This window comes from Elgaria multicarinata, chromosome 17 (assembly GCF_023053635.1).
Source record: "Elgaria multicarinata webbii isolate HBS135686 ecotype San Diego chromosome 17, rElgMul1.1.pri, whole genome shotgun sequence".
Classification (NCBI taxonomy): domain Eukaryota; kingdom Metazoa; phylum Chordata; class Lepidosauria; order Squamata; family Anguidae; genus Elgaria; species Elgaria multicarinata.
The window spans coordinates 7,764,155-7,789,508 of NC_086187.1; the positions used below are offsets into that span (position 1 = coordinate 7,764,155).

The 25,354-nt window shown below is 43.4% G+C and overlaps 1 protein-coding gene across 1 annotated transcript in view; it reads left to right on the top strand.

Moving 5' to 3' along the window:
- Positions 1–619: 619 nt before the first annotated feature.
- The window catches only part of USP7 (ubiquitin specific peptidase 7), an 86,181-nt gene continuing 61,446 nt past the window's right edge, over positions 620–25,354 (top strand). The window contains exon 1 of the mRNA XM_063143539.1: positions 620–1,209. Coding sequence (XP_062999609.1) covers positions 1,122–1,209 — 88 coding nt within the window. The 5' untranslated portion in view covers positions 620–1,121. The remainder of the gene's footprint in view (positions 1,210–25,354) is intronic.

Genomic DNA, 25,354 nt, shown 5'->3' on the forward strand with positions numbered 1-25,354 from the left:
AGCCCCTCCCCTTTCACTCCCCCACCCCCAAGTAACCCTCCCTTACAGGCCCCGCGCGCACCCCCCCCCAGCCCCACACATCCCACCCCCAGCCTCGGGGGCGCGCACGGCGGCCTGCCCTGAGCCCCGGTGGCTCCTCCCTTGCGTGGCGGCGGCGGCGGCGGCGGCGGCTGCTGTTCCCGGGGCGGCCGCGGCGCTGCTGGCTCGCTTCCTTCTTTCCTCCCTCCCTGCCTCCCTCCCTCTCCTGCCCTCCCTCTCAGTCTCTCCTCCTCCTCCTTCTCCTCCTGGCCGGCCGTTGCAGGCCGAGCGGAGGCTGGCGAGGCTGGGAGCGCAGCTAGGCCCGAGACCTCCGCGGGAGCCCCCCTGCTCCTCCGCCTCCTCCACGCGCCGCCTTCGCCTTCGCCGCCGCCGCTCTCGCTCCTGCGACTCGGGCTGCCCCCGTCCATGCGGATGTGACACTTCGCGGCCGCCATTTTGAGAGCAGGAGAAGCAGGCCGCAGGAGCTCTCGCCCGCCCGCCCAGGAGCCTGCCCGCCCGCCGCGGCGGCCGCGCTGCCCGGCCTCCCGCCTCACTGGAGCCGGCCCAGGCCAGGGGCAGCCGCCGCCGTAGCGAGGCCTCGACGGCTCCCGCCGCCGCCGCCGCCGCCGCCTTCTCCTCCGGCCCGGCGCTGCGCCGGAGCCCCTGGACTTGGCCTCTAGCAGCCGCAGCTCTGAGGCCATCTCGGCCCCGTCCCCTCCTCCTCCTCCTCCTCCTCCTTTCTCCTCCTCTCCCGTCGTCGGCCTCCTCCTCCTCCCTGCATCCCCGCCGCCATTGGGCGAATAGCCAGTAAATACGTGCGCGTCTCGCTGCCTCCCCCGGCGGCCGCCCGCTCCCTGCCCGCCGCCGCCGCCGCCGGAGCCCAGCAGCCCGAAGCTCAGCCCCCGCCCGACCAGGCCGCCACCCCGCCTCCTGGGCCTCCCCGGCGCGGCCGCCAGCCTCTCCTCCTCCTCCAGCGCTCGCCGCCGCCGTCGCCGCCGCCGCCGCCGGTGGTCAACGCAGGCCCGCAGCCGCCGCCGCCGCCGCCTCTTCCCCCCGCCAAGGCCCAGGTGGACGAGCCCGAGCTCCCGCAGCCGCCGCCCGACATGAACCACCACCACCAGCAGCCGCCGCCGCAGCAGCAGAAGCCCGGGGAGCAGCAGCTGAGCGAGCCCGAGGACATGGAGATGGAAGGTAGCCAGGCGCCTCCGGGGAGGGGGTGGGGGAATTGGGGGTGCAAGTGGGGGGGGTTGAGATGGGCGCTTCTGCGGTTCACCGCCTCCCCCTCCCCCAGCTGCATCCTGGCTTCGCCCTCCCCCCTTTTTCCATTGCGTACCCCGCACCCCCTGCACAACTCCTCAGCCCCCACCTCCCCAATTTCCACTTTGCTTTCCTAACCCCATACCACGTTTTCCCCAACCTTGGCATTTTGGGCCCCCAGTTCTGTAGCACTCCTTCCCCACCCCACGTTTTGTTTTGCAGACACATTTGCTCTTCCAGCCCCCCCTCTCTCCTCCCCTGGCAGCCAACCTTTGTTTGTCCAACTCTTCTCCTCGTCTCCTTGCTCATCCTGATGTTTTCCATCCCATCCTGCTGCACACACACACCCCAACTCTGCACAGCCCCTGCACCTTGTTGGTCTTCTCCCACTTTCTTTCCCTTGTGTCTCTTTCTCCAGCTTTTTGGTATGTTGTGTGTCACAACCTTTGATTTATCCAGATTTCCCCCACCCCGTTCACATAATCTGGGCCCAGGCCTCTAACTTTGCAGTCTTTTACCCTCCAATCATTCCCTTCCTCCAAGACCATCACCTAACTTTGCAAGCCCTACATCATTTTTTGTCATTGTTGTTTTCCCTCCTGTAGCCTTTGGAGTTTCCCACCCACCCAAACCATTGTAAACATAGTCTTTAACTTCCCTCATCTCAACTTGGGAGGCACTTCAGCTACTTTTGCAGTTCAACCCTGCAGTTACCTCATCATTAAGTTACTTCATGGTATAGGGCTCTCCACCCAGGTCAAACCCTTTAAATCCCCATGCCCAAACTTTATCACCATTCTAACCTCTTTCTTACCTGTGTTAAAACAACAACAACAACCCCACTGCCCCCATTTCCTTTAAAATGCATTTTTGCTCAATTGGATGTTCAGGAGGCTTTATTATGAGAAATGGGATAAATAAACTCCATACGATGTAGCTTTCCCAATTTTCATTATACTCTCTGTACTTCTAGTCATGTCCCTGTTTTACAATTCCCCTATATCTTGAATACTAATTTCTTGATACTCCTAATCTTCAATTGTTTCCAGTTTTGTGCTCTCTCTATTCTCAGCAATCTCTTTAGCATCATCCCTTCCCCCTTCTTCCCTGCAAATAAACCCTTTCCTTGAATCCTCTATTCTCTTGCAAAACAAACTGTATTTTCCTCCTCCTCATCATCAGGGGCAAGTATCTCATGAGGTTCTGTGTCTCCATCTTCAGCTGATGACCCTGATTGGGCCCAGATGAAGCAAGAAAATGTGCACCTTCTCTGTTCCTTTAGGGCCATGGATTGGAGGCTCATTTCTTGCCCCCCTCCCCAAAAACCTCCATGCCATATGTGATTTTGGAAGGGCCTCAGAAGTCAGTACTGTGCATCCCATGACCATCTTGCCAAGTCATTTGGAAAGACGTTGGGGAGAAACTGAGTTTTGTTATCCCCCCCCCTCCTTGAAGAACCACTTTTATTTGGCTCCCTTATATATCGAGAGGCCAAAGTTTTAAAAGTTTTTGGTAGCTGGGCGAGGGGGTGGGGTGGGGTGGGGTGGTGGCGATGCATGTTTTCCAGGCCAGGAGAGTATGCGCCTGTGTCAGGGTTTGGCACTCTCGGGGTATGCGCGGCTGGCGAGGGCGGGGCGGTGTTCCGGAGGCTTTGTAAATAAGGAAGAGGGGTGTGTGTCCCCATTGAAAAAAGCGGGGCGGGGGGGGTGGTTGCCCCCTGAAGACGAAAAAAGACAGGGCTGGCTTCTCTTTTGTGAAAGTTGGGAATTGCAGAGAGCCTTGTGCGCAAAGCATCTTTCTGCAGAGACGGAGGTGGCGGATGTTTCGGGGGTCCCCAACGCCTCGTTGCAGGCATCCAAGACTTGGAGGGGCTTCTTTGCAGGGCGTTTGCATTGGTGCTGGGGAGGAGGGTGTCTTTTCTTGGGGGTAGGTTGCTCAGGAATGCTGCTCGGCTCCCCGCCCCTGCTGTTGACTCCGGCAGCCGCTCGGCTTGTTTTGTTTTGCTTTTAAAGCCTCCAGCCCCCTTCCATTGTATCTTGCACGCAGCCAGCCACGCGAGATGCTCGCCATTTTTAATTGGGGCACTGCTCTGCTCGTACTAGGGGTTATTTACAGAGAATGCATCGGCCTTTGGGGCGGGGAATCGCTCGCGATGTGGGCTGAATCCTAGCTGTGTGTAATGCTCTTAAATAGTCACCAGGGCACTGACCCTGCTCAGTCATTCCTGGGTGGGGGAGGAAGAACACACAGCCCAGGAAGATGCTCCAGACCTCGAGGCCTTTTAGTGTCAGCTTTCTTTCACAGTGAATTTGCTGCAGGAGGACGATGTGATAAAAGTTATATTTTATTCTGTGGGAAACGTGTCAGTGGCCTCTTAGAAAGAGCTGGGGCTTAAAGCCGAGCTTCCGCTCTCAGTATATGTTGTCCGATAACGAGATTATAGACTTGGGGGATCAGAAAAATCAAAAGCATACCTGCATAAAAGGTAATAGGTGATAAAAGGGTTGCTGTCCTTAAGAATATTTAGGTAAGTTTAAGTCCTTTTAGTTATGTAAATCTAAACTGCAATGATGCAGAGTGATGGGGTTAATAAAGAACTTAGATTTCTTTCAATCACTTTTGATGCTTATTAATAAGAATTAGGATGCTTCCTAAATGTGGAACTTTTATATGTAGGTGAAACTTAGCTTGTCCTTATGTATAGATGGAATTAGATGCTAATAATAATTCCATGTTCATGCCGTGCTGTATTATTAAATGCTGCTTAGCACTGAGGAACTAAGCCTGTTCCTGGGTTGCACCATTTCAGATGTCAGGTGGGGGCTCACATGATAGGAAGGTTTGCCTTTGCCATGATAGTTGCGTACGTGTGGACAGTTCGTTCATATGGAGGAGTATTCTGTCCTGTAAGATCCACCTGTCAACCAAAATGTTACAACCCAGACACAGGTTCAGCACCTTGTTGAGAATAGGCCTGCATTACTTAGTAGCAAGTTGAGAGACATGTACAAAGTGCATTGATGAAAGAGACGTTCATTCCTAGTTGTACTTCAGGATTGAGCATCCTGAAATGTAAAGTCCCAAATCTCTTCTTGATAATTAAAAAGTTCAGTGCATTTCGCAAAATCAAGCCTAATACCATATTCCTTCGATTCTAAGACACCATCAGTTGTAAGACGCGCACTAATTTCAGTACCACCAACAGAAAAAAAGCTTTGATTCTAAGAAATAATAAACGCACTCGCGATTCTAAGACGCACCCCGTTTTTTGAGATGTTTATATGGGGGAAAAAGTGTGTTTTAGAATTGAAGAAATACGGTACTTGTCAATTGTCAGTTTGATCTTGCCCTGTTTTTGCAAGTGCTGTGCCCTTTTCTTAATCCTGACCTTTGCAGTACAGTAAAATATCAGGTTTGTTCTGGCCTCCTTATACACCTGTTCTTATATACACTTTTTGCCCCAAATTAATTAAAAGTTATATCTTAATTTCATTTAAATGTTACTCAGTGTTTGGTTACATGAGCAGCTTATCGTGTTTAAATGATATCTCTCAAAAAGGTTAAAAAATACTGAAAAATCAAATTAAGTTACTTTGCCATCTTTTATGTAATGTTCACAATAAAATTGCCGTTTGGGGCTAATCAAGGCTCATTTAGACCAGCTTTCTGTCCTCCACAATGGCCAACGATGGGTGCTTCAGGGCATGAAGGTGATGGACACTGCCTGCTATATATTCAGAGAGTACCTGGTATTCAGAGATATACTGCTTCAGTACATGGAGGTTTCTATATATAGCAATAATGACTAACAGTCATGGATAAACCCATCTGCCATGAATTTGCCTAATCCTTTTTTAAAGCTACCTAAGCTAATGGACTTGTGGAAGTGGATGAGCAATCTTGTATGAACAGTACATTGCATGTCTCTCTCTGGAACCTGGTGACAATGTAGTGTTTTGAAAAACACGTCTCTTCATCCACTCTCCATGTTGTTTATAATTCTTTAAACCTTTACCAAGTTTTTTTTAGTTGTCTTTCTGTACTGAACTGGTTGGAACTTTTTAGATTTTCCTTAAAGGAAAAATCACAGTAATGTGGATAATATGATGGTGAACCCCCATTTAATGGCATTACGATACATGATGAAGCTGTCTCTGTGTTTTCATATCATGTAATACAGAAAATAAATAAACAAATCTCCCCGCCTCCACATAGAAAACAAAAAATGATTGTTATAAATTATTTCCCCAAAGTTTTTTAGATTAAACTTGTGAACATAAGAAAAGCCATGCTGAATCAGACCAAAGGCCTATCTAGGAGGAGGGCCATGTAAGCTGCCTGGGGTTCCTTGCAAGAGGGAAAAGGTGGGGTATAAATGTAACAATAAATGAAAATAAAACCAAGACCAGCATTCTGTTCACCCCTCCTGCTTGTGTTCCCCAGCAACTTGTATAGAGGGGCAGCGTGCTGCTGACACTGGAGGTAATATATAGCCATCATGACAAATAGCCATTAACAGCCTGATCCTCCATGAATGTGTCTAATCCCCCTCTAAAGCCAGGGTGGCCTCCTCTGCAAAAAAAATTTCCAGGATTGCTTCCTGTTTGCCCTATTGCTTTAAAAGTCATTGCAGTGATGTTTGTACTATTGGTTGTTATAGAGGAAGGAGAAGGCAGGAAACAACTTTACGGACGGGAACATGCATGTTCTGTTTCTGAAGCTGCAGCCAAAGCCACTGTCAGTAATCTGTTTTATCAGTGAATTGTTCATACAGTCCTCTAAGCACCGTTGTCAAAGCCTTTGGTCACTTTATTTTAGTACAGTATATATTTTAACACATTGTTAAATATAGTATATATTTTAGCACATTGTAGCACACTACAATGAAAACAGCAAATAGTTTTACTATTCCACATGCAGCTTGAATTTCAATAAGTAGTAGTAGTTAATATAGCATCATGGTGTTTTACAAAGAATGGAACGACAGAAGGGCTTACAGTCTGGACAGAAGGACAAGGGAGACAACAGAGAAAGGGGAAGGAAATGGAGACAGAGATAAACAAATGAAGACTATGCAATTATTTCAGTTACAGAGGGTTAGTTAAAGCAAGTTATTTGGGTTAGGGAAGTAAGCAATATATGATAGTAAAAGAGAGAGAGGCTGGAATTATTTAAGGAAGCAGAAAAGCTTCAAATGGAGCTGACAGGTGAAGGTCACAGGCAAGGATGTGAGAAGGTATAAGAGTGGAGAAATAAGTGGAGGGCATGACCATTAAGAGTTGTAAAGGGAAAGATGAGAAGCTTATACTAGATCTGTGAGTAAGCAAGGATCCAGTGGTAGGGATTTAAGGAGGACTGTGGCACATGGTCAGAGTGATGACAGACAGTCATTTTAGCATCAGAGTATTGGATAGAGGTGAGGGGACCGAGAAGACAGAAAACAAGGGAAGAGAAAATTGCAGTAAACAAAATGAGAGATGTCCAACTTGTAGATCTGAGATTTTGCTGACCTGTCGGAGAGAGGGAGTAATAATTCTTTGCAGTGTTGTAAAGGGAGAAACAATATCATCTAAAAATGGAGGGGAGGTGGGGGTAAAAGAAAGATGGGGCAAAGGGAAAACCAAGGATTTGTGCCTGTTAAACAGGATGGTGGTGGATAAGGAGAGTGTACCAGGAGAGGAAGGCCTGGGATGAAAAATGTGATCCTGGACATATTGAGGTTGATAATGATGAAATATCCAAGGACTTGGATGGAGGGAGAAATCTTGGGGTGGGAGTGTGTGTGTGCTGGGTACCATCATATAGGTAGTACTAAAAGTCATGAGATGTGACAGGGTCACCCAGGGACAGCGTATAGGAAGATAATAGCAGAGGGACAAGAACATAGCCCTGAGTAATCCCCGCGGAGAGAGGGATAGCACACGAATAGCTTCCCCTGTGGCAGTCACTGGGAGCATGTGGTCCTCCAGATGTTGTTGGACTGCAATTCCCATCAGCCCTAACCATCAACTAGCCAATGGTGAGGGATGATGGGAGTTGCAGTTGAGCAACAAATGGAGGGCCACATGTTCCCTATCCCTGCCCTGTGGTAACATTGAAAGAGCAATTAGAGAGGCAAGAAGAGAACTAAATGAGCAGAGAATCCCAAAGATGTGGAGCAAAATGTGAGTCAAACAAGAGAGAATTGTCAGATGTATCAAAACCAGCAGGGAGGTCAAAGGATGTGATTGAATAGAATCTCTTGGTATATTAAACCTTTAGAATAACTGAGGATGCTGACACCATTTTCCTTCAGATAATATTCCAACCAAGGCTGATGAGGATCAATTTTATTTCTATCAGATTACTTCTCAGATTCTTTCCTATGCTGCAGTGAACATGTTTATCTTTTCAGGGTTGATGTTCTTGTTTGTAGACTCTGATGTTGCCCTCAATCATTTATAAGTCAATTCCTTCATTGCTTCCACTCTTAATTCCTTGCTATTGCTCAGTAAAATTCAGTTTTTTAAAAAAATCAAATCAATTAGTTGTTGATTTGGCAATTTGCTTTTGAGACACAGCAAAATAGAACATGACCACAAAACGTTTTCATTGTGCGGAAGAAATATTCTGAACAATGATTCTTGTTGAACTTATAAAATCATCTGACAGTTTCTAACGAAACTTTAGACTTCTTAGCCTTTATACCAACAAGAGGCAAAATTTGCTTTCATAAAAGTGGTGAATTTGGTTAACTGCAAAGAATTCAGTACAACCATTCCAGTTGCTGTTGTGACAGGAACAAAGTTTTAAACTGCAAAACAGCCCAAATCATTCAGGGCGGGGGCGCTGCACCTGTCTTTGAGTTGCAGCTACCAGTGAGAAGTATGTATGAGAGCAAGTGAACAAAAGAATAATAATCTCATATTGTACTTCCATGGATTCAAAAACTCCCTGCTGGTTGTGAGCAGCAAGGCACAGTTTTGACCTCTGAGAGCCATTTAGGAGAAGGGAGTTTCTCTTGAGAAGCAGCAGTTTGCATGACTATGAGTTGACTTCTTTGGTTGTCACGAGCTGTGGGAATTCTCAAGATGAATCTCCATCATATATATGTTGAGCACAGCTCTCTGGTTCCTGACAAACAGCATTTTGAGGGCTTCTCAGGTTGTACAAGATCTTCCTGGCAACCCGTGTATGTCTGGAAGGTGCCTGATCCTTCACAAGTCATCTCGCCATATCAAAACAAATTCTAGTCCACAAATGTGAAAACATAATTGGAAAATATGCTGTTGTTATTGTCCTCTCTCTTTTAATCTGACTTATTGAAATAGTTACTGCTCTTTTTGCTTGTTTTATTGGTTTTTAAAATGGTTTTGTTTTGGTTTTAGGTGTTGTTTGGCTGCCTTGTGGCAGAAATGCAGTCAGTACATTTTATAAATAACGGAAGTTTTTTTTAAAAAAAATAAGAAACTTTACTTTCAGGATTCTCTGTTCTTTGTTTTAATGTTTGAGGGGACTAACTTAGAATTATTGAGGCAGCGGGAGAAAAACATATATTTATACAAATGCGTCCAGGCAATGCTTTTTTCTTCCTTTCTTTCTGGAAATTATTATTATTATTATTTATTTATATAGCACCATCAATGTAAATCTTGCTTCCTGCCATTAGTGCCATATGAAGTATATGGCACTTGAGAATTCTAAGTGCTGTGAATTTTCATGTGCTTGTTCCATGCAGGAGGAAGTCAGTAAAAAGAGGTGTGATGGTAAGTTGACGTCACTTCAGTCATTAGTTGAGAAGTGATTAATAAACATATCAAGTAAATAAAACAAGGCTCAAACTACATCAGTCTTGTGACTGAGTAGGTATTTCAAATACAACTTGGTGTTGGCCAACATAGTAATAAATAGATTTATCATGGGAGGGATTTTGACCTCCTTAGTTGATACATCTTTCCAAAGAGAATTATCAGAATATCCTGCTAGATGATAGGCATATAATCTCCATTATGAACGTGATGTAAAGATATATTGTTAGAGCTGTTGGAGGATAGTAGTATGTATTTAAAATACATACTATTCTCCCCAATTAAAATGCCATTTGTAATTTAGAATTGGGTGCTGAGGCACAGTGGCCTGGTTTACTGTTCTTTAGCATTATGTGCACAAGTATTGGGCTCATTTTCTGTTACCCCCTCTGGAGCAGACACAAGGAAAAAATTGGAAGCACCCACTTTCATTTTTAACTAACAGCTATTTTTAAAACTAACCAGGCAAGCTTTGGTTAGTGTTAACTGGAACAATCGAAGTTCTCTAATAAGAGTTTGAATTTGGTTTGCTTCAGGTTTGTCTTGGATTCAGGCAGCGGTTAGTTGAAAATGTAAGCAAATGCTTCCAACCTTCTCTGTGACTGCACCAGAGAAGGTGGGAAAAGACGACCCCAATTCTCATGCTCTTAGCACTAAACTATGGCCTAGTGTTAAAGTGTGAACACATCATAGCTGCCTGTAGAGTTGTCGCTGGAAGTCATGGTGACTTGTCATGGCCAAATTTCAACTGCACATCTGTGATTATTTCTTTTCAGGACGAGCCACTACAGGTGAGACGATTGGTATTTCATTCAGAGGAGGCTGGTAGCTTTGATGTTAGTGGGGCCATGAATCTGCTCCAGGTTTCAGTCAGAAATCTAAAGGTGCTATCCAAGGTGCTTCCGCTTCCACACCTTGGATAACTCCTTTAAGAGTTCTGACTGAAACCTGGACCGGAGTCAGCGTCCCACTGATATCAGAGCCTCCAGCCTCCGCTGGTGTCACTGCATGTATAAGTGGACGAGAAGTGCCCAGGCTTTTCTTAATGATAAGGTGCTTTCGTTTGCAGATAGGTAACACTTGTTTAGAATGTGCTTCCATTAGTAATTTGTCACTGGATATATCCATGCAGCTGCAGGTTTTTTGATGCTCAGTGGTAGTTTGGTGTGAAATTGGAAGATCCGTAATCTTTTGCTGCTTCTCTGCTCCCCTCCACCCCACACACCATGCCTTTTCCCTTCCTTCCTCAAGGCAGCATCCTTTGTACAATTTACTCATTGCAAAATAATGTAGGATAGCCTCTGATTTTCTTAGAATAGGGCAAAACTGGGGTGTTTATGTAGAAAAACGGGCGATGAAAGTAGAAAGCGAGCCTGCTGGACTGATGTTGTGGGTGGGCCCTCTGTGCAATTAGCTCTTTACTCTCAGGAGACCTTGAGTCTGAGGTAGCTGACCTGGAGAAACTGAAAGAAGCAGAGAAGTTGCCGGGTGAAGGCTTCAGGGGCATGATAGCTCTGTCCCTCCCAGGATGGCAGCTCCTCTGTCCTCTGGGAAGGAAGGCATCGTTCCAAGGAAGAGAGGAAATGATCCCTTAGAAGGGACTAGTGATGCGAATTTTCTGGGAAATTTTGAATTGGAAAATTTCCCAGTGAAAATTAGGATAACTTGCATCAGAAATGTTTCAGTTTGCACCTGAAAATTTCTGATGCTGTAGGATTTTGCAATGTTCTAATTTAACATGCTTAGTTATTTGTATTGAGTGTAGAACAAAGCTTTAAAAGTACCCTATGTTAAAAAAAATCCCAATACATTGTATTTTACCAGAAATATTTGTGTTTTGAATGTTATATTATATAGATTTTTATTGACATATTTGTAAAAATCAGTACAATAGCATGCGTTTCCCTTACATTGTTAAAATTTAAGGTAAAAACAACGGTATTGAAAACAGTTGATAGACTAATATGTTTTAGCAAAGACCTGTTTGTGATACATTTGCAACCACTCATCTATTTCTACAGAGTTCACATCATCCACTGAGGTTGTTGGGCACCTTCAGTTTGGCTGTCACAACTTATTAGTTCCGTTTCACAGACAAATGTCTATTCTCTCCCACATTTGCTGGGGACAATCACCTGAAAACAACATTAATTACAATTTTGAAACTGCCAAGATTCCCTAATACTGCATGTGGAGTTGGCATCCCATTCATTGTTACTAATGGACCTGAAATGGATTTTTTCTTTATGGAAAAATAAAGTACTGGAGAACTTTCCATTTTGAATTCCCCCCCACCCTACATCACTGGAAGGGATCCATTCCTTGGGTATGAACCGATAATCTCTTGAGTCAAGGATATGCCTCTGGAGGACAGAGGGTTCCTTGCAGTAGGTAATTCAATCATGAGAGACATAAGAACTTAAAAGCCATGCTGGATGAGACCAACAGTCCATCTAATCCAGCCCTCTGTTCACACAGTGGCCGACCAGCTAGGCAGTACACAGTTGCAACAGCACAGTACTACCCATGTTCCCCAGCAACTCATGAATATAGGCTTATTGAGACATAGACAGCAGAGTTTGAGATGGGTTTCTAGGCCGCATGCTCATTTGCCTGCCTGATTGCAAGGGTTGTGGTTGTTAAGTGTTGCCTAAATAGATTGGTAGATAGGAATAGTGTTTGTGGTATGCATCAGCACTATTGAACTTCTACCTGTTCCATGTGCAGGGCCAACTAGACAGGAAAAGCTGAGGGTTCTCAATGTGTGGATGAAATGGTGGCGTAGGGAGGAAGAATTTCAATTTATTTGGCACTGGAAAACCTTTGGCAACAAGCTGAGTCTGTTCAAAAGGGATAGGCTCCCATTGAACCACATTGCTGCCACTTAACAAAAAGATGGTAGAGCCATTTTTATTTCATGGTTGTTGTTTTTTGTAAACCACCTTGGTTGGCTTCATAAAGGTGGTATAGAGATTCATTCAATCAATAAAATAAAACAATTTGATCCCTAGGAAAGCCAGCAGGAATTGGGAAGCGCATCTGATTCAAGATGCATCATCGTTTGATTGCCCAAATGGGAAGGGACACAATGTATAGCTATTTCTATGCTAATGCTAGAAGCCTCCGAGCCAAGAAGGGAAGTTGGAGTGCTTGGTTTTGAAGGGTCTCTCTTACCCAATTGTTCACAGACACCTTGAGATGGAGAATTGGAGTCAGGGAGACATCCAAAGGAGAAAGAGTTGACTTCAAATACTCTCACATAGATTGGATAAATACAAGTTCCAGTCATGACAAAGAGGTAAAATTTCTAGGTAATCTAAAGAACTTGTGCCCTTGCATGTTCATGGAACAGACCAGAGGAGAGGTGACCCTGGACTTAATTCGAAACCGTGGCCAGGACCTAGTCCAAGATGTAAGGGTTGCTGAACTGATTGGGAGCAATGACCACAGTGCTATCAAATTTATTTTTTATTGAAGTGGGAAATTGCCAAGGAACTCCCAACACAGACACATTTGACTTCAAAAGAAGAAACTACTAAAAAATGAGGGGATTTATAAAAAGGAAGTTGAAAAGGAATGTCAAGAGGGTCAAATCTCCAGAATTCTTGAGGGTTACTCAAAGCCACAATAATAGAAGCTCAGTCAGATTGTATATTACAGTTCAAGAAAGATAGGGATAAGTTCGAAGTCAGCAGTACTAATGAACAGTGCCAAGGAAGCTTTTATAGAATACTGAGTAATTTTTTGGTCACCACACCTTATAAAAGGAGACTGTAGAATAGGTGAAGATGCAGTAAAGGTCAACCAAAATAATCAAGGTACTGGAGCACGAGCCCAGTGAGAAAAGATCACAACATTTGGATCTTTTTATCTTATAAAAAAGAAGGGAACATGGTAGTGTCATGTCTAGCATGGTTCAAGGTTGCCTGAGAAGGTGATTTGAAGCAGTTGCACTTAGTAGAAGCCTTGGGCAGGGGCAGGTTTGGCTATGTAGAAAGGCAGGGCAAGGTCAGACCAGGCAGGGTCTATCAAGACTTTGGATGGATCTGTGTGGAGCTGAACTGTTGTCTCAGCAACATGCAGAGGTCTTGTGAGGCTTTATGAAGGCTGACTGATCTGGGTCTGCTTTAAACTATAACCCCTCTGAGGAGTTGGCTATCTTTTAAAGGATAATTGCTTGATCCTTCAGCCACTGGCTCCTCTGGCATATAGGTGGTGAGGACTACATGGAGGTAGCCTCTCAGTCTGAAGAATCTGGTAAAACCACATCCTCTGACCTGGAAAGTCCTGTAGTTACAGCTCACTGGATGATGCCTCCCACACCCCAGAATCCTCTGTGCCAGATGGTGGGGGGATCAAAACCAGAAAACATGACAGATAAAGGTGTATGGAATTATGCATGATGGGGAGAAAATGGATACGGAGGCATATTTCTCCCTCTCTCATAACCCTAGAACCTGGGGTCAACGAATGAAGTTGAATGTTGGGGGATTCAGAACAGATCAATGGAAGTACAACTTCACACAGCAGATAGTTAAATGATGGAATTCAGTACTACAAGAGATCATGTTGGCTACTAACTTGGGCAGTTTAGAAGCAGGTAGACAAATTCATGGAGGGTATTCAATGAATATGCATGAAATTTAATCAGACTCATTTTCTGACCTATAGCTATATTAGTTTCAGTCTCTCCTTCAATGGCAGTGCTCCCTAGAGGCAGAAATGTATCTTGCTCTTGCATTTGAGAGTTGTAGTCTCACTTTGTAACCTAGGACTTGCTTGTCCTTGGTGCACAGAAATTGTAATAATCTGATACTCTACATAGATTTTAGAAATCATTTGGAGAAGTCAGTATATCAACACCTTGTCTTAAACATTTTATTCATCATGCTTAAATAAAACATTCCATTATTGTTCTCATCACCATCATCCATTTTTTCATTTCGCCCCAATTTTTTGGGAACCCCCTTCCCGAACTTTTCCATCTCCCCCCCCCCCCCCCCGGTGCCTTCACATCTCTAGCTTCTAGTCATTATGGCTAGATATTTCCTCCAGTACAGGAAGATATATGCCTTTCAATACAAGTTGCTGGACACACAAGCTAGAGAGTGCTAATGCCTTATGTCCTGCTTGTGAGCTTCCCACAGGCAGCTGGTTTGCCACTGTGGGAAACAGGATGCTAGACTAGATAGTCCTTTTGTCAGATCTAATATGGCTGCTTTTATGTTCTTGGGGGAGGGAAAATAAGGGAGAGCTATATAATATGGTGGATGAGAGAAATCACTCAGCCTTAAGTTTGTTAAGTGAAGGACTATTGCAAAAAGGCCAAAGTTACTTCCCCCCTCAATTCACTGGGAAATATTGGGAGTGTGTGACTCTTTATGCTTGAATTTAGCCTCATGTGGCACAGAGTGGTAAGCGGCAGTTACTGCAGCTGAAGCTCTCCCCACGGCCTAAGTTCGATCCCAGTGGAAGCTGGTTCTCAGGCAGCCGGCTCAGGTTGACTCAGCCTTCCATCCTTCCGAGGTCGGTAAAATGAGTACCCAGCTAGCTGGGGGAAAGCTAACAGCGACTGGGGAAGGCAATGGCAAACCACCCCACTACAAAGTCTGCTAAGAAAATGTCAGCGAAAGCAGGCGTCCCTCTAGGAGTCAGCAATGACTCAAGTGCTTGCACAAGAGATTCCTTTCCTTCTTTTAGTAATGTACTGTCTAGATATAATTTGCTTTCATCTAATAGCTTAATTCATATTGAGATGTTGTGTGTTTCAGATAGATGTGCACATCATGTTTTTGTTGAGAGCTATTTTTCTTGAGGCTGGCTTAACTAAGTTGAGTATAGGTATTTAACTTAGCCCAATAAAACCGTGCTGTCTACCTAAGTGCAGTAGTTAAACCAGTTCAGCCAGTACTTCTTAAATGACACAACAGGATGTTTGGAAGTGGCAGTGGAGGTGTGGAGCCAGGAATAAACTGATGTTGAGCTCCAACTTGTCCTGGCTCTCTCAAATTAATATGGTTAATGGAGGGGGGGGGAGAGAACAATAATTACACTATTTGAAGTCCTACAGTTTGTATGTGGATGCAAAGGATGATTTATAGAATGGAATCAAACGATGGAAGCAAATAGAAAGTCATTCCCTCACTCACCCACCATGGCAAATGAACCGTGAGAGCTTCGGCTATTGGGCGGTATATATTGGGCGGTATAAAAATGTAATAAATAAATAAATAAATCCCTTCCCTTATAACTTTTCAGAATAATTAAAATTTTATTGAGCAAACTTAGTTCTTAATCAAATTTATATGTGTTTAGTGCCAACCAATGTGTGTATGCATATCAGCCTCAAACACCCCCCCCCCCCAAAGAAAGCCTTCTGTGTTAATCATTCGGGGCACATTGACAGCCTTTCCAATTTATGAAAACTCTGTGGTTGCTTGTAGGTGACTCTTTCTCACCCTGGGCAAGTGGCTGTTCATACCGCCTACCCCAGATAGTAACTGAAGCAAGCACTCTATAAGTATACATGTATTTTACTGGGTGCTTTTGGAAGCTCTGTTCAGTCCAATTCAAGAAAAGGCAGAGATGTTCCGTCTCATCTACAAACATCCCGACATTACATCCTCTGTGCATTTTCTTGCTCTGTGGTAGGATGCTTTCATCTGTTACGATCTAAACTTTAATTAACCACATTTGGACAGGTATTAAAACATCCTGTTTCGTCCTACTTTAATGGTTAGTGGTTGAGGTTCAAAGAATCATGCAACGTGTGTGAAACAGAGCCACATTTTGAAATTTGATTTGTTTTAAAGATTTTGATTACAGTAAGGTTCTCTTTTTTGAAATCACCTGATTTTATAGGAAACCTGAATTGATTACAAACACATTATATCCTACACATACTTCCTTAAACTGAATCTTGACATCTTCTCAAACACTGTGTTTTAGTAGTAGTTCTTATACCAAGACATCTGAGGTTAAGTATTGTAAATGACGTGATGAGTCATGTATTTATTATTGTGGAAATTCTACTGGATCCAGGGACTGGGAAGTCATCAGATACGCTAGTATTCAGAAGATATCATCATGTATCTCACCAGGATAATCTATTGAGCCTTCTTGGGTGATCTTGTGCTCCTGTTTTATGCCTTCCAGTTTCCCTGACCTCTTACTCACTTTCAAATTATGAATATTATGAATTTGGCAATCAAATAGCATGGATTTACTCTCTTACTTGTCTAGGAAGCCAATTTTGCCTATTAACTTTCATCTCTTGCTTCTGAAATATTTTGGATACTTATTACTGGGTTAGATCCAGATTCATGCTGGATCAGCTGTTCTGGAGGAAGCAGAATTTCTTTCTCCCTCCTTCCAATGGCATCTCCTCCAGTCTCCCAAAACACTACACAGAGAGTCAGGAGACCCTGCTGAATGAGGTGAGCTGTGGTACAGATGGGAGGGTTTATCCTCCAAAATTGGGTAGAGTGGTCTTACTCAAGCAGGTCTCTTCCTCTCATGGAAGTCAAGATTCTGGAGCCAACCCACATTCTGTTTCTGTGCATATTTGCTCTGATGCAACTCAATGAGACTTCTAAAGAAATGTGAAGAGCATCACAGCCGTACCTTTCCAGTAAATGATCTCATTTAATATGCTTGTATTTATACAGAGAGCACCAAGCAGAAATTATGTGGTGGGAAAGGCATGCGCCCAAGGTTTATGGATTATGCTATGAGGTTGACAAAAGATTATCTTTAGTTACTAGTACATCTTATTTGTGCTAGAAGTTGATGATGGGTATGCTTGGTTATGAAATGTTTTAATTTCAAAGTGAAATCTGCCACTTTTTTGTGATTTAAATGGCTTGGGTTCAAAATGTACCTATCTGGTGTACAAGTCATTCTCCATGCCCAAGGAGCATTTGGGCATCTCAGATGGCAGCCTTATCCACCACCCTTTCTATATATTGAATTTGAATGTGTGTGGGAGGGACTTTCAGAAGTGGCTTTTGTATGCAGCAGTGTGGTGTTGACTGTTGTTTTTAAATATAAAAATCCCACTGGGCATGTACAGGCCTTTGTATCCACCTAAAGTAGCTCCTTGAATTTCAAACAGTGTGTGTTGGACTATTGCAGCCTCTCCCAACCTTCCAGATGTTTTGGAGTTACACTCCTGCCAGTCCCATCCACATGACAAATGGTCAGGAATGCTAGGAAACGTAATCCAAAGCATCTAGAGGGCACCAGAAAGCTAGACTTATAGTGTTGATCTTTTGTACAAGTAGTCACAGAACTGTGCCTGGCTACTGCAATCAGACAACCTTACAATTTGTTCTATAAGGATGCAGTCCTATGTATGTTTAGACATAATGTCCTATGACTCTCAGCATGCCCTCAGCATGGTGACTGGGGCATGCTGGGAGATGTAGGACTTCTTAAATGTCTAAACATGCATAGGATTGCGCCCTAAGAATATTATTTTCATTTAAGGTAACATTTTTGGTAAAAACAAAATCCTGTTGCCAAAGAGAGCAACTAAACTAATAGAATGCAATCTTTTTAGCATTTCTAAACATGTTTGAATAAGTGGCCACAACTTTGTGGGATAAGGCCCTTTTACAGGCGATCATTAAGGAACATGAACAAGGGAAATTTTGTGCAAAACTTAGTTGAAAATATGCTTTCCAGGGCAAAGTTTTAGTTGTTAAATGTATTCCATGAGTTAGTTAAAGTTCATTTAGGGCACTGATGTGCGCTCCAATTTAAATAGGGTTTATAGCAGGGATAGGCATAGGTGGCGCAAGAACCAGATCCAGACCTCCAATCGATGCTTAGCAGACTTAGCACGCCCCACTTCAGCTCTCATTAACCATTGAGATGTGAGATAAATACAGGTGGCAAAGGAGCAGGTGAAGAATTGTGGCTCTCTGTCAAAATGTGAGCGTGCAGTGGGAGGTTACAGCTAATATTCAGTTTGTGTGCCACAGCCAAACTCTGGCCAGAGCTCCCCCCCCCCCTCCGGCCAGTTATCCAGACCTACAAGAAACTGCTTGAACATAAATGGTTCAGAGCAAATCTGACCTGGAAGCAGTAGAGAGCCATCTCATGTGCATCAGCTGACCTTATGTGGTGCAAAGTGACTACAGTGTGTTCCCAACTTCTCATCTCTTCGTATGCTCTGTTTCTTGAAATCCAGGGTGTTCAGAACACTACCTTGACAACATAACAGAAGAGAGATTATTGACTTCTTTTCCAATCCACTGGTCAGATATTATAGCTGAAATGTTAGTTGACAGTCTATGTGGCTGCAGCATTTTTAAAAAAAATCTTACATAGCGCTTGAAACATTTCAACATTGACCTCCTTCAAAGGCTTCTTTATCCTTTTCCAGAGGGGTCATTGTCTTAGTCTGTTGCAGCAAAAGCAACAAAGAGTCTTGCTGTACTTTAAAGACTAACAAACTTCTATGCCGGCAACGCTGTTACAGGACCTAATAATGCCATCCACAATATTAGGGATTCATAAACCTGCTCGTCCTCCAATGTGACATATGACACTGTTTGCCAGCAGTGCCCTTTTGCATCCTACATAGGAGAAGCAGGCCAGTCTCTGCGCACAAGTCAGTGTTCAGAAAGCAGTGGGGGAATCTCTCAGGACACTCTGTGAATGACCTTAAGGCGGCTGTTCTTGAACAGAGGAATTTCAAGGTGAAATTGCTGAAGTACAGTTCATCAGGGAATGTGACTCTACTTCCTGCAGTTTGAATAAAGACAATGTTTTGCTTGTTTTATGTTTTATCACACTACATACGTTAATCAGCTCCCCTGCGTTATCATCCAGCCTGATAAAATTGGGTGATAAAGTTTTGTGAATGGCAACTGTTAAGGCTCCTTACTTCTTTGCATTTCAATTCCTTCTGACAACACAGTTTAATCACCCCCGCTCCCCCAGCAAGTGTATATAGAGCTGCGGATTTAAAGTTAACACTTCATGTATCTGATGAAGTGGGCATTGTCCACAAAAGCTTATGCTAGAATAAATTTGCTAATACTTTCTCTTTTAGAATGAATAAAGTGCTTTTTAAGATAGGATGATGAATTTTATATTCTACATTTTACAGCATTAATGAATGATAGGAATCAGTCTTTAATGCTGTAAGTTGCATATAAAATTCATACTGTAAAATTTAGCATTTTGCGATAAAGTTTAACTTCATATTGAAATATGCTGCTAATCCTTAATATGATAGTATTTCCATCTAAATAATACACTTCCTTTTGTTTACTATAAAACAAAAGTTCCAGTTTTATATTCCTACTTCTCAGATGACAGTAACTAAGTTATATGTGCTTAGTTAGCTTACGCTGCAGCAGTTTGCAGCTATCATATTGAGCATATTTGCAGTTTTGCTGGTGCAAAACACAGACTGCAGTCATATGCACACTTACCTGGGAGTAGGTCTCATTGAACTCAATGGGAGTTACTTTTGAGTAGACATGTGTAGCAGTGCATTGCAAGGCATTTATACTTTGAGGCTACAATTCTATGTCTACTTGAGTGTAAGGTCCAGTGAATAGACCTAGTCTTTCCTCTGAGTAATAAGTCTGCTTAAAAATATTTACGTTTGTCCTGTAGATTTCATTAATATCACACACAATTCAATTTTATATGCTATAAATGATGCATTTTATGTTAAATCAGCAAAATAAATTTAGCTTTGGTAAGCAAGTAAATTTTATATATATTTAAATCACCCACCCACCCCACAAATTCTGGTTTTTTTTTTTTTTTTTTTAGGGAGGGGAGAGAGGAAAAAAGCCTGTCTTACTTTTTCATGGCTTCCAAATCTTTGGATATTTTCTGTCTGTATCACTGTGATCCCTCCTCTTTGATGCAATACTGCCAGTATATGTGTTGCTGTTCTGCTCTGTTGAAAAGTGTAAGGGAACTCCTTCAGAACTGCAGTAGATGATAGGCTGAGGACAGCTTGTTCTCTCATTGCCCTAAAGAATATATGGATTTGTTCCACTAGCTGTGCATAGGTTGCCCTTCCGATTGAGATCAGGCATGCACCCACATGACTTGGCTCTTGGCATTTGCTGAAGACTTTTCTTTTCAGGCAAGCGTTTCCTGACTGATGAGTAAATTCCAGCCACTGTTTTATTGATCTGTTTGCTTTTAGTGTATCTTTTCGTATTTTGTGTTTTAATTTCACTCTGATATCTCTTGATGTGGAGTGGTTTATAAATTTTAGAATGAATGATAAATAAGTAGATGCTACTGTAGGTATTTCAGCATAAATTACTCTGTGTTGCTGCTGCTGCAGCTTAGATTATTTGTGTACTAAGCAACTTGTACAGATCATAATGAGAAATCTAAGCAAGGATGGAAGGGCTTAATCTATTCTGAGGTATGCCTTCCCCCATTGCCACAAGAGGTTGCATGCTGCTGTTCAAGTGAAGGTTATGGTTTTTAAGGGTGTTTTTTTTTAAAAAATGTTTTGCTATGTCTTTATTTGTTTATGATTTTGTTTTCTGAATTTTTGTAAACCACCTTGGTGTTTCCAGAAAGTGGGTTATAGATAGATAAGATAGATAGTTTTGGGTTTTTTTATATAAAAAAACCACATTTGTATCCCACCCTATATCACATGGATCTCATGGTGGCATGCAGGTGAAATCATACAAACAATATAAAACAAATATACACAGCTAAAAACTCATTAAACCATTAATAAGTTAAAAACAGTATAAAATTTTAAAACAGTAAAACCAATTAAAACAATTAAAACTATGTACAGGCTTGGTGAATTTAGCCATCAAAGGCTTTGTTCAAAAGCCATGTCTTAACTTGGCGCCGAAATGAAGCCAGTGCCGGCGCCAGTCGGGCCTCCAAGGGGAGGGCATTCCACAGCCGGGGTGCCACAGCGGAGAAAGCCCTGCTCCTAGTAGCCACCTGCCTCACTTCCTTTGGTTACTTACTGTACACCATAACTGGGGTTAAACCATGGTATCCCATTCTGATTTGCAATTACGGCTGTCCACTATGTTAGTGTGCTAATACTTTATTGTGTCTTGAAGGTATTCAAGGTAGAGCTTTATCTCTACCTTGAATACCTTCTCTGTGGCTCTACCACAGAGAAAGCCCTCTCCCATGTCCCACCATAGCGTATGTCTCGCGTTGGCGGGACGTGGAGGAGGGCTTCTCCAACAGATCTCAAGTCTCACGCAGATAATCAGACCACCGCCCCATCTAGACCATCATTTTGTTCACACAGTGGCCAACTAGTTGCCTCTGATAAGCACACCCTCCTGCTTGTATTCCCAAGCATATAGATGAAATAACAGTGTGGATTCCCCTGCACACCACAGCCCCTCCCAGTTGGGAGGGGAAGCGGCATATTAAGAGCTTCATCTACCCCACATACTCCCCAATGGGGGGAAGCACCAGCTTCTTCAGCTAGTGCCTTTGTCGAGGACCTGGCTAGGATATGTCTGTGAGCCGTGAAGCTGGACTCTAATGGAGGAGCTCCAGTTGGTGCTTTGGCCTGTGGATGCTCATTCCCCCCTTGCCCTGCCCCCCCCCCCCGGTACAGTTCAGCACCCTTTGTCTAGCCCAGTAATCTCTATTCTGGCAGTAATTCTCCAGGGTCTCAGCTGAAAGGGCTTTATCTGCAACTGCTACTACCAGGAGTCCTGTGGGTTGAACTTCGACCTTTTGGATGTAAAGCTACCCAGTTTTACTACTGCAATATGGGCTCATGCAGTGAAATGAAATGAAATCAGTGCTATGGAGGTTAATGTGAGCATAGCCACACACAAGCATCGGCCCACCATTTTTTATCATCTCCTCCAGGTGTAGATTACCTGGTGACTTCTAAATGTTCTGGACAACCACTCGCCTAAGCTCCAACCAGCCATAGTCAATGGTTAGGAATTATGGTTGCCTATCCCTGATTCTGACTGGCAGCGGTCTGACTTTGCAACCTTTTCATTGGAGAGGCTGTTGGGAATTAAACCTAACTGTTTCCCCTCCCTTTCTGTTTCCATTGACGGAAACAGATAGGGAACTTTTGTAAACTGGAAGAGAGTCTTTTTAAGAGGCTTTGAGTCATGGTATGACTATGAACATGGGTATATGGGCAGATGGGCCAGTTTCTTCTGGATACTCACTTGCAAAATTGGTTTGGAATTAAGAAACCAGCAAAAGTACAGTCTGTTCTATTATCTAGTGTTGATGGGCACATGACACTAGAGCAAGGAAGTTGGCATTTTTGTAGGATTACCACTTACCATGCTTATCTTCTATAACCACAAAGTTGATAGAAAACTCTTAAACTGCCAGGGATTCTCTGTGACCATGGAAGGAACCACACATGACTTTCAGCCCAGATCTTGCTTCTTTCTACTTCTACTTAACACAGCCTTCCCCAATCTGACGCCCTCCAAATATGTTGGGCTACAACTCCCAGCATACCCAGACAGCATGTTCATTGGGCGTTGGTTTTACTGATACTTAACACTTACATTTGTAGAGTGTATTTATATATCCTTAGTAGAACCACATTGCTGTGAAGTATGGATGTTGATATTCATGCAATCTTGTTGGCTATTGTAAACATTTTTCCTATATGTTTTTCATGCTGCTATATATAATTTTAGGATTGCTAATAGTAGTAGCACTTAGGTAAACTGAAAGGAAGACCCCTTAATGGAAAGAGCAAGTAGAGTGTTGGGGAAAGTATGTGTTGTACAAAGGACTATATAAATATATATGTGGGTTTAACGTACTACTTTTCAGGTAAGTTACTCTTCCAGGATCAGCCACCCACAGTCACTTTAGCAAATGTTTGTTTAGAAAAAGGCAAATTTAAAAACACATTGATAGTACCAGAAGATGTTTGAAGATCAGAATTATAGACTGTTATTATTGGATGCACAGAATTACAATGAAAATCACAAGTGAATTAGCCTCTTCTGAAGTTTCTCTCTCTGCATTCCCTCTATTTTTGTCAGCATGGGGTCTAGGCTTTCAAACATAATCCTGTTAGGAATTAATGCAGTAATCGATTAATTGGTGCAGTTAGCCAGTTAAAAGCTTGATTGCAATCTAAAAATAGAGCTCAGATTGGAGCCTCCAGTCATGTCTCTCTCTCTCTCTCTCTCTCTCTCTCTCTCCTTCCCTCCTCTTGCAAATTGCTACCTATGTGGTCTGAGATACCTGTCATCCTTCCCCTCCTTCTGGTGTAAGGCTCCTTAAGGTGGTTTTGTGCAAGATACACAGAATGGTTCGCAACAGGGAGCTGGTCAGATTAATGAAAATAATCCTATGGAACAGTTTTCTTCCAGCTAGGACTCCCCTTGAATGGCCAAGCAAAAGGGAGCACTCCCATAAATATGGGGGAAACAAGCCATAGACCATGAATATGTCAAGTGAGCTCTGTTAACACATTTGCAACTCTAAGATGTGTCCAAACTACAGGCTGGTTTAAACTTTCCTTCCATGCCAGAGGAAATACTGGAAAGTCAGTTCTGTAAGGGGAAGGGGCTGTTGATCTTTTCCTTCAAAGGGGAGCCATGACAGTTAAACTGGTATTAGTTTAATACATTATTGTAAGCTAGGTAAGGCCTGCAAATCTGTTAGAGGCTGGAGCAGCAGTGAGGTTCCTGGTCTGTGAAGATCCATGAAAGCACACTTTTTAAAGCCTGTGTTTTGTTTCCTGCCCTCTATCCCATCTAGTTCTCCCTCAGGATGAGAGGCATTGCTGGAGGATAGCACAGCTGCCAGTGGTCTCACCCTACAAGCTTCCCTGAGTTGTTTGTTGGGATGTTCTGTGCTTTGGCTGTACTGTTTTGCCTCTTGTACATGAAAAGAAGGTCTGATCCAGGAGACCTCTCCGTTTGTAGCTTGGTTTCCCCACCCAGGCATTTTGGTCAGCAGTGTAGTGGTAGCTATTGGGCCTTGCTGTGGACTCTGCTAGCTTAAAAGCCTGGGAAGGAATTTTACCAGGCTTTTGGTTTGCCGTGAGAGGAGTCTGAGGTTCTTGCTGTCCTCACAGCAAAGCTGCAATGGAACTGATATCTTCCATTGTGACTGTGCTTTTTTTCAATTATATCACAACTGGCATTTGGGCATTGGGCAGAGACTTAAAGGGGGGGATAGAAGAATGATGGGGGGTCCCTAAGCCTACATCAGGGACTAGCTAACAGACGCATCCTCAGGTTAGTGACTGTGAGCAGTATGTGTGACTGCAGCATCCATTGCCTTTCACTACTGCCATCAGCAGTTGGGCTGTCAGTACCATCACTGTGTAGTTGCTATTTTACACCAAATGCCGCTGGAGCAGAATGCAATACAAATAGTGGCCTGCTTCAGCCCAGCTGTTTGTCTAGCTCCCTTTCCTTCTCTCCCTCCCTGCTCACTAGTGTGGGCACAACTGTTGCTCTCAAATGAGTGCAGTGCGTGTGCTATCTGTGCTTCAAATCCATCAGAAAGATCACTTGTACAATCCATATCTTCCAAAGCTAAGCAACTTCTTGAAGTACCATAAGTCCCTGATAATTTGGGCTGGCTTTTAGTGGCTGAGAGTAACTGGTTTGACTAGCGAGGGTTCAGTCTTACTGGGATCCCATGGATAAGAAAGTGGGGAGGGTTATTGAGTGGTGTTTTTAGTGTGCTGTAACCTGCATTGCGTCTACAGAGTAATCTCTAAAACCTTTTGATAGTATTAAACAAATTGGAGCATGCTGGGAATTAACTAAATCTTGTATCTGGATAACCAAAAGCATAAACAGACCTTTAACTCTTTCCTCCACCCTTAGGTTATCTGTCCGTGTTATAAGTCAGTCATCATCAGACAAGGAGAAGGCAGATTGCTGTCATATTGAGATCTCTTGACCTAGACCTTTTACAGGATGATAAATTTGTCCTCAGATCTCAGTGGCTGCTTTCCATTTTGGCAGTAGTTCTATCTCCAAGTGCTTATGGCAATGGCACACTGGTTATTTCCATCTTATATTCTGGTGGGAAGTTCCAGCATTTGCATGGCTACCTTTGCAGTCTCTTCAATATTCTGAAAGATAGAACCCTGCTGTGTTTATGTTCAAAAATGTTATGTTGGAGGTATATTACTTCTTTCAATCCCAGTTTCAGGGGATCTTTAAACATGTATGCTTATTATGGATGGAAGCTGCAGGAAGAGTCACTATGGTGTCTGGTGGATAGAACACATTCATGTGGTTCTCCCTCTCCCTCCCCCACCCTCTCCTTGTCAATTAACTTAGATTCTGGCTGGG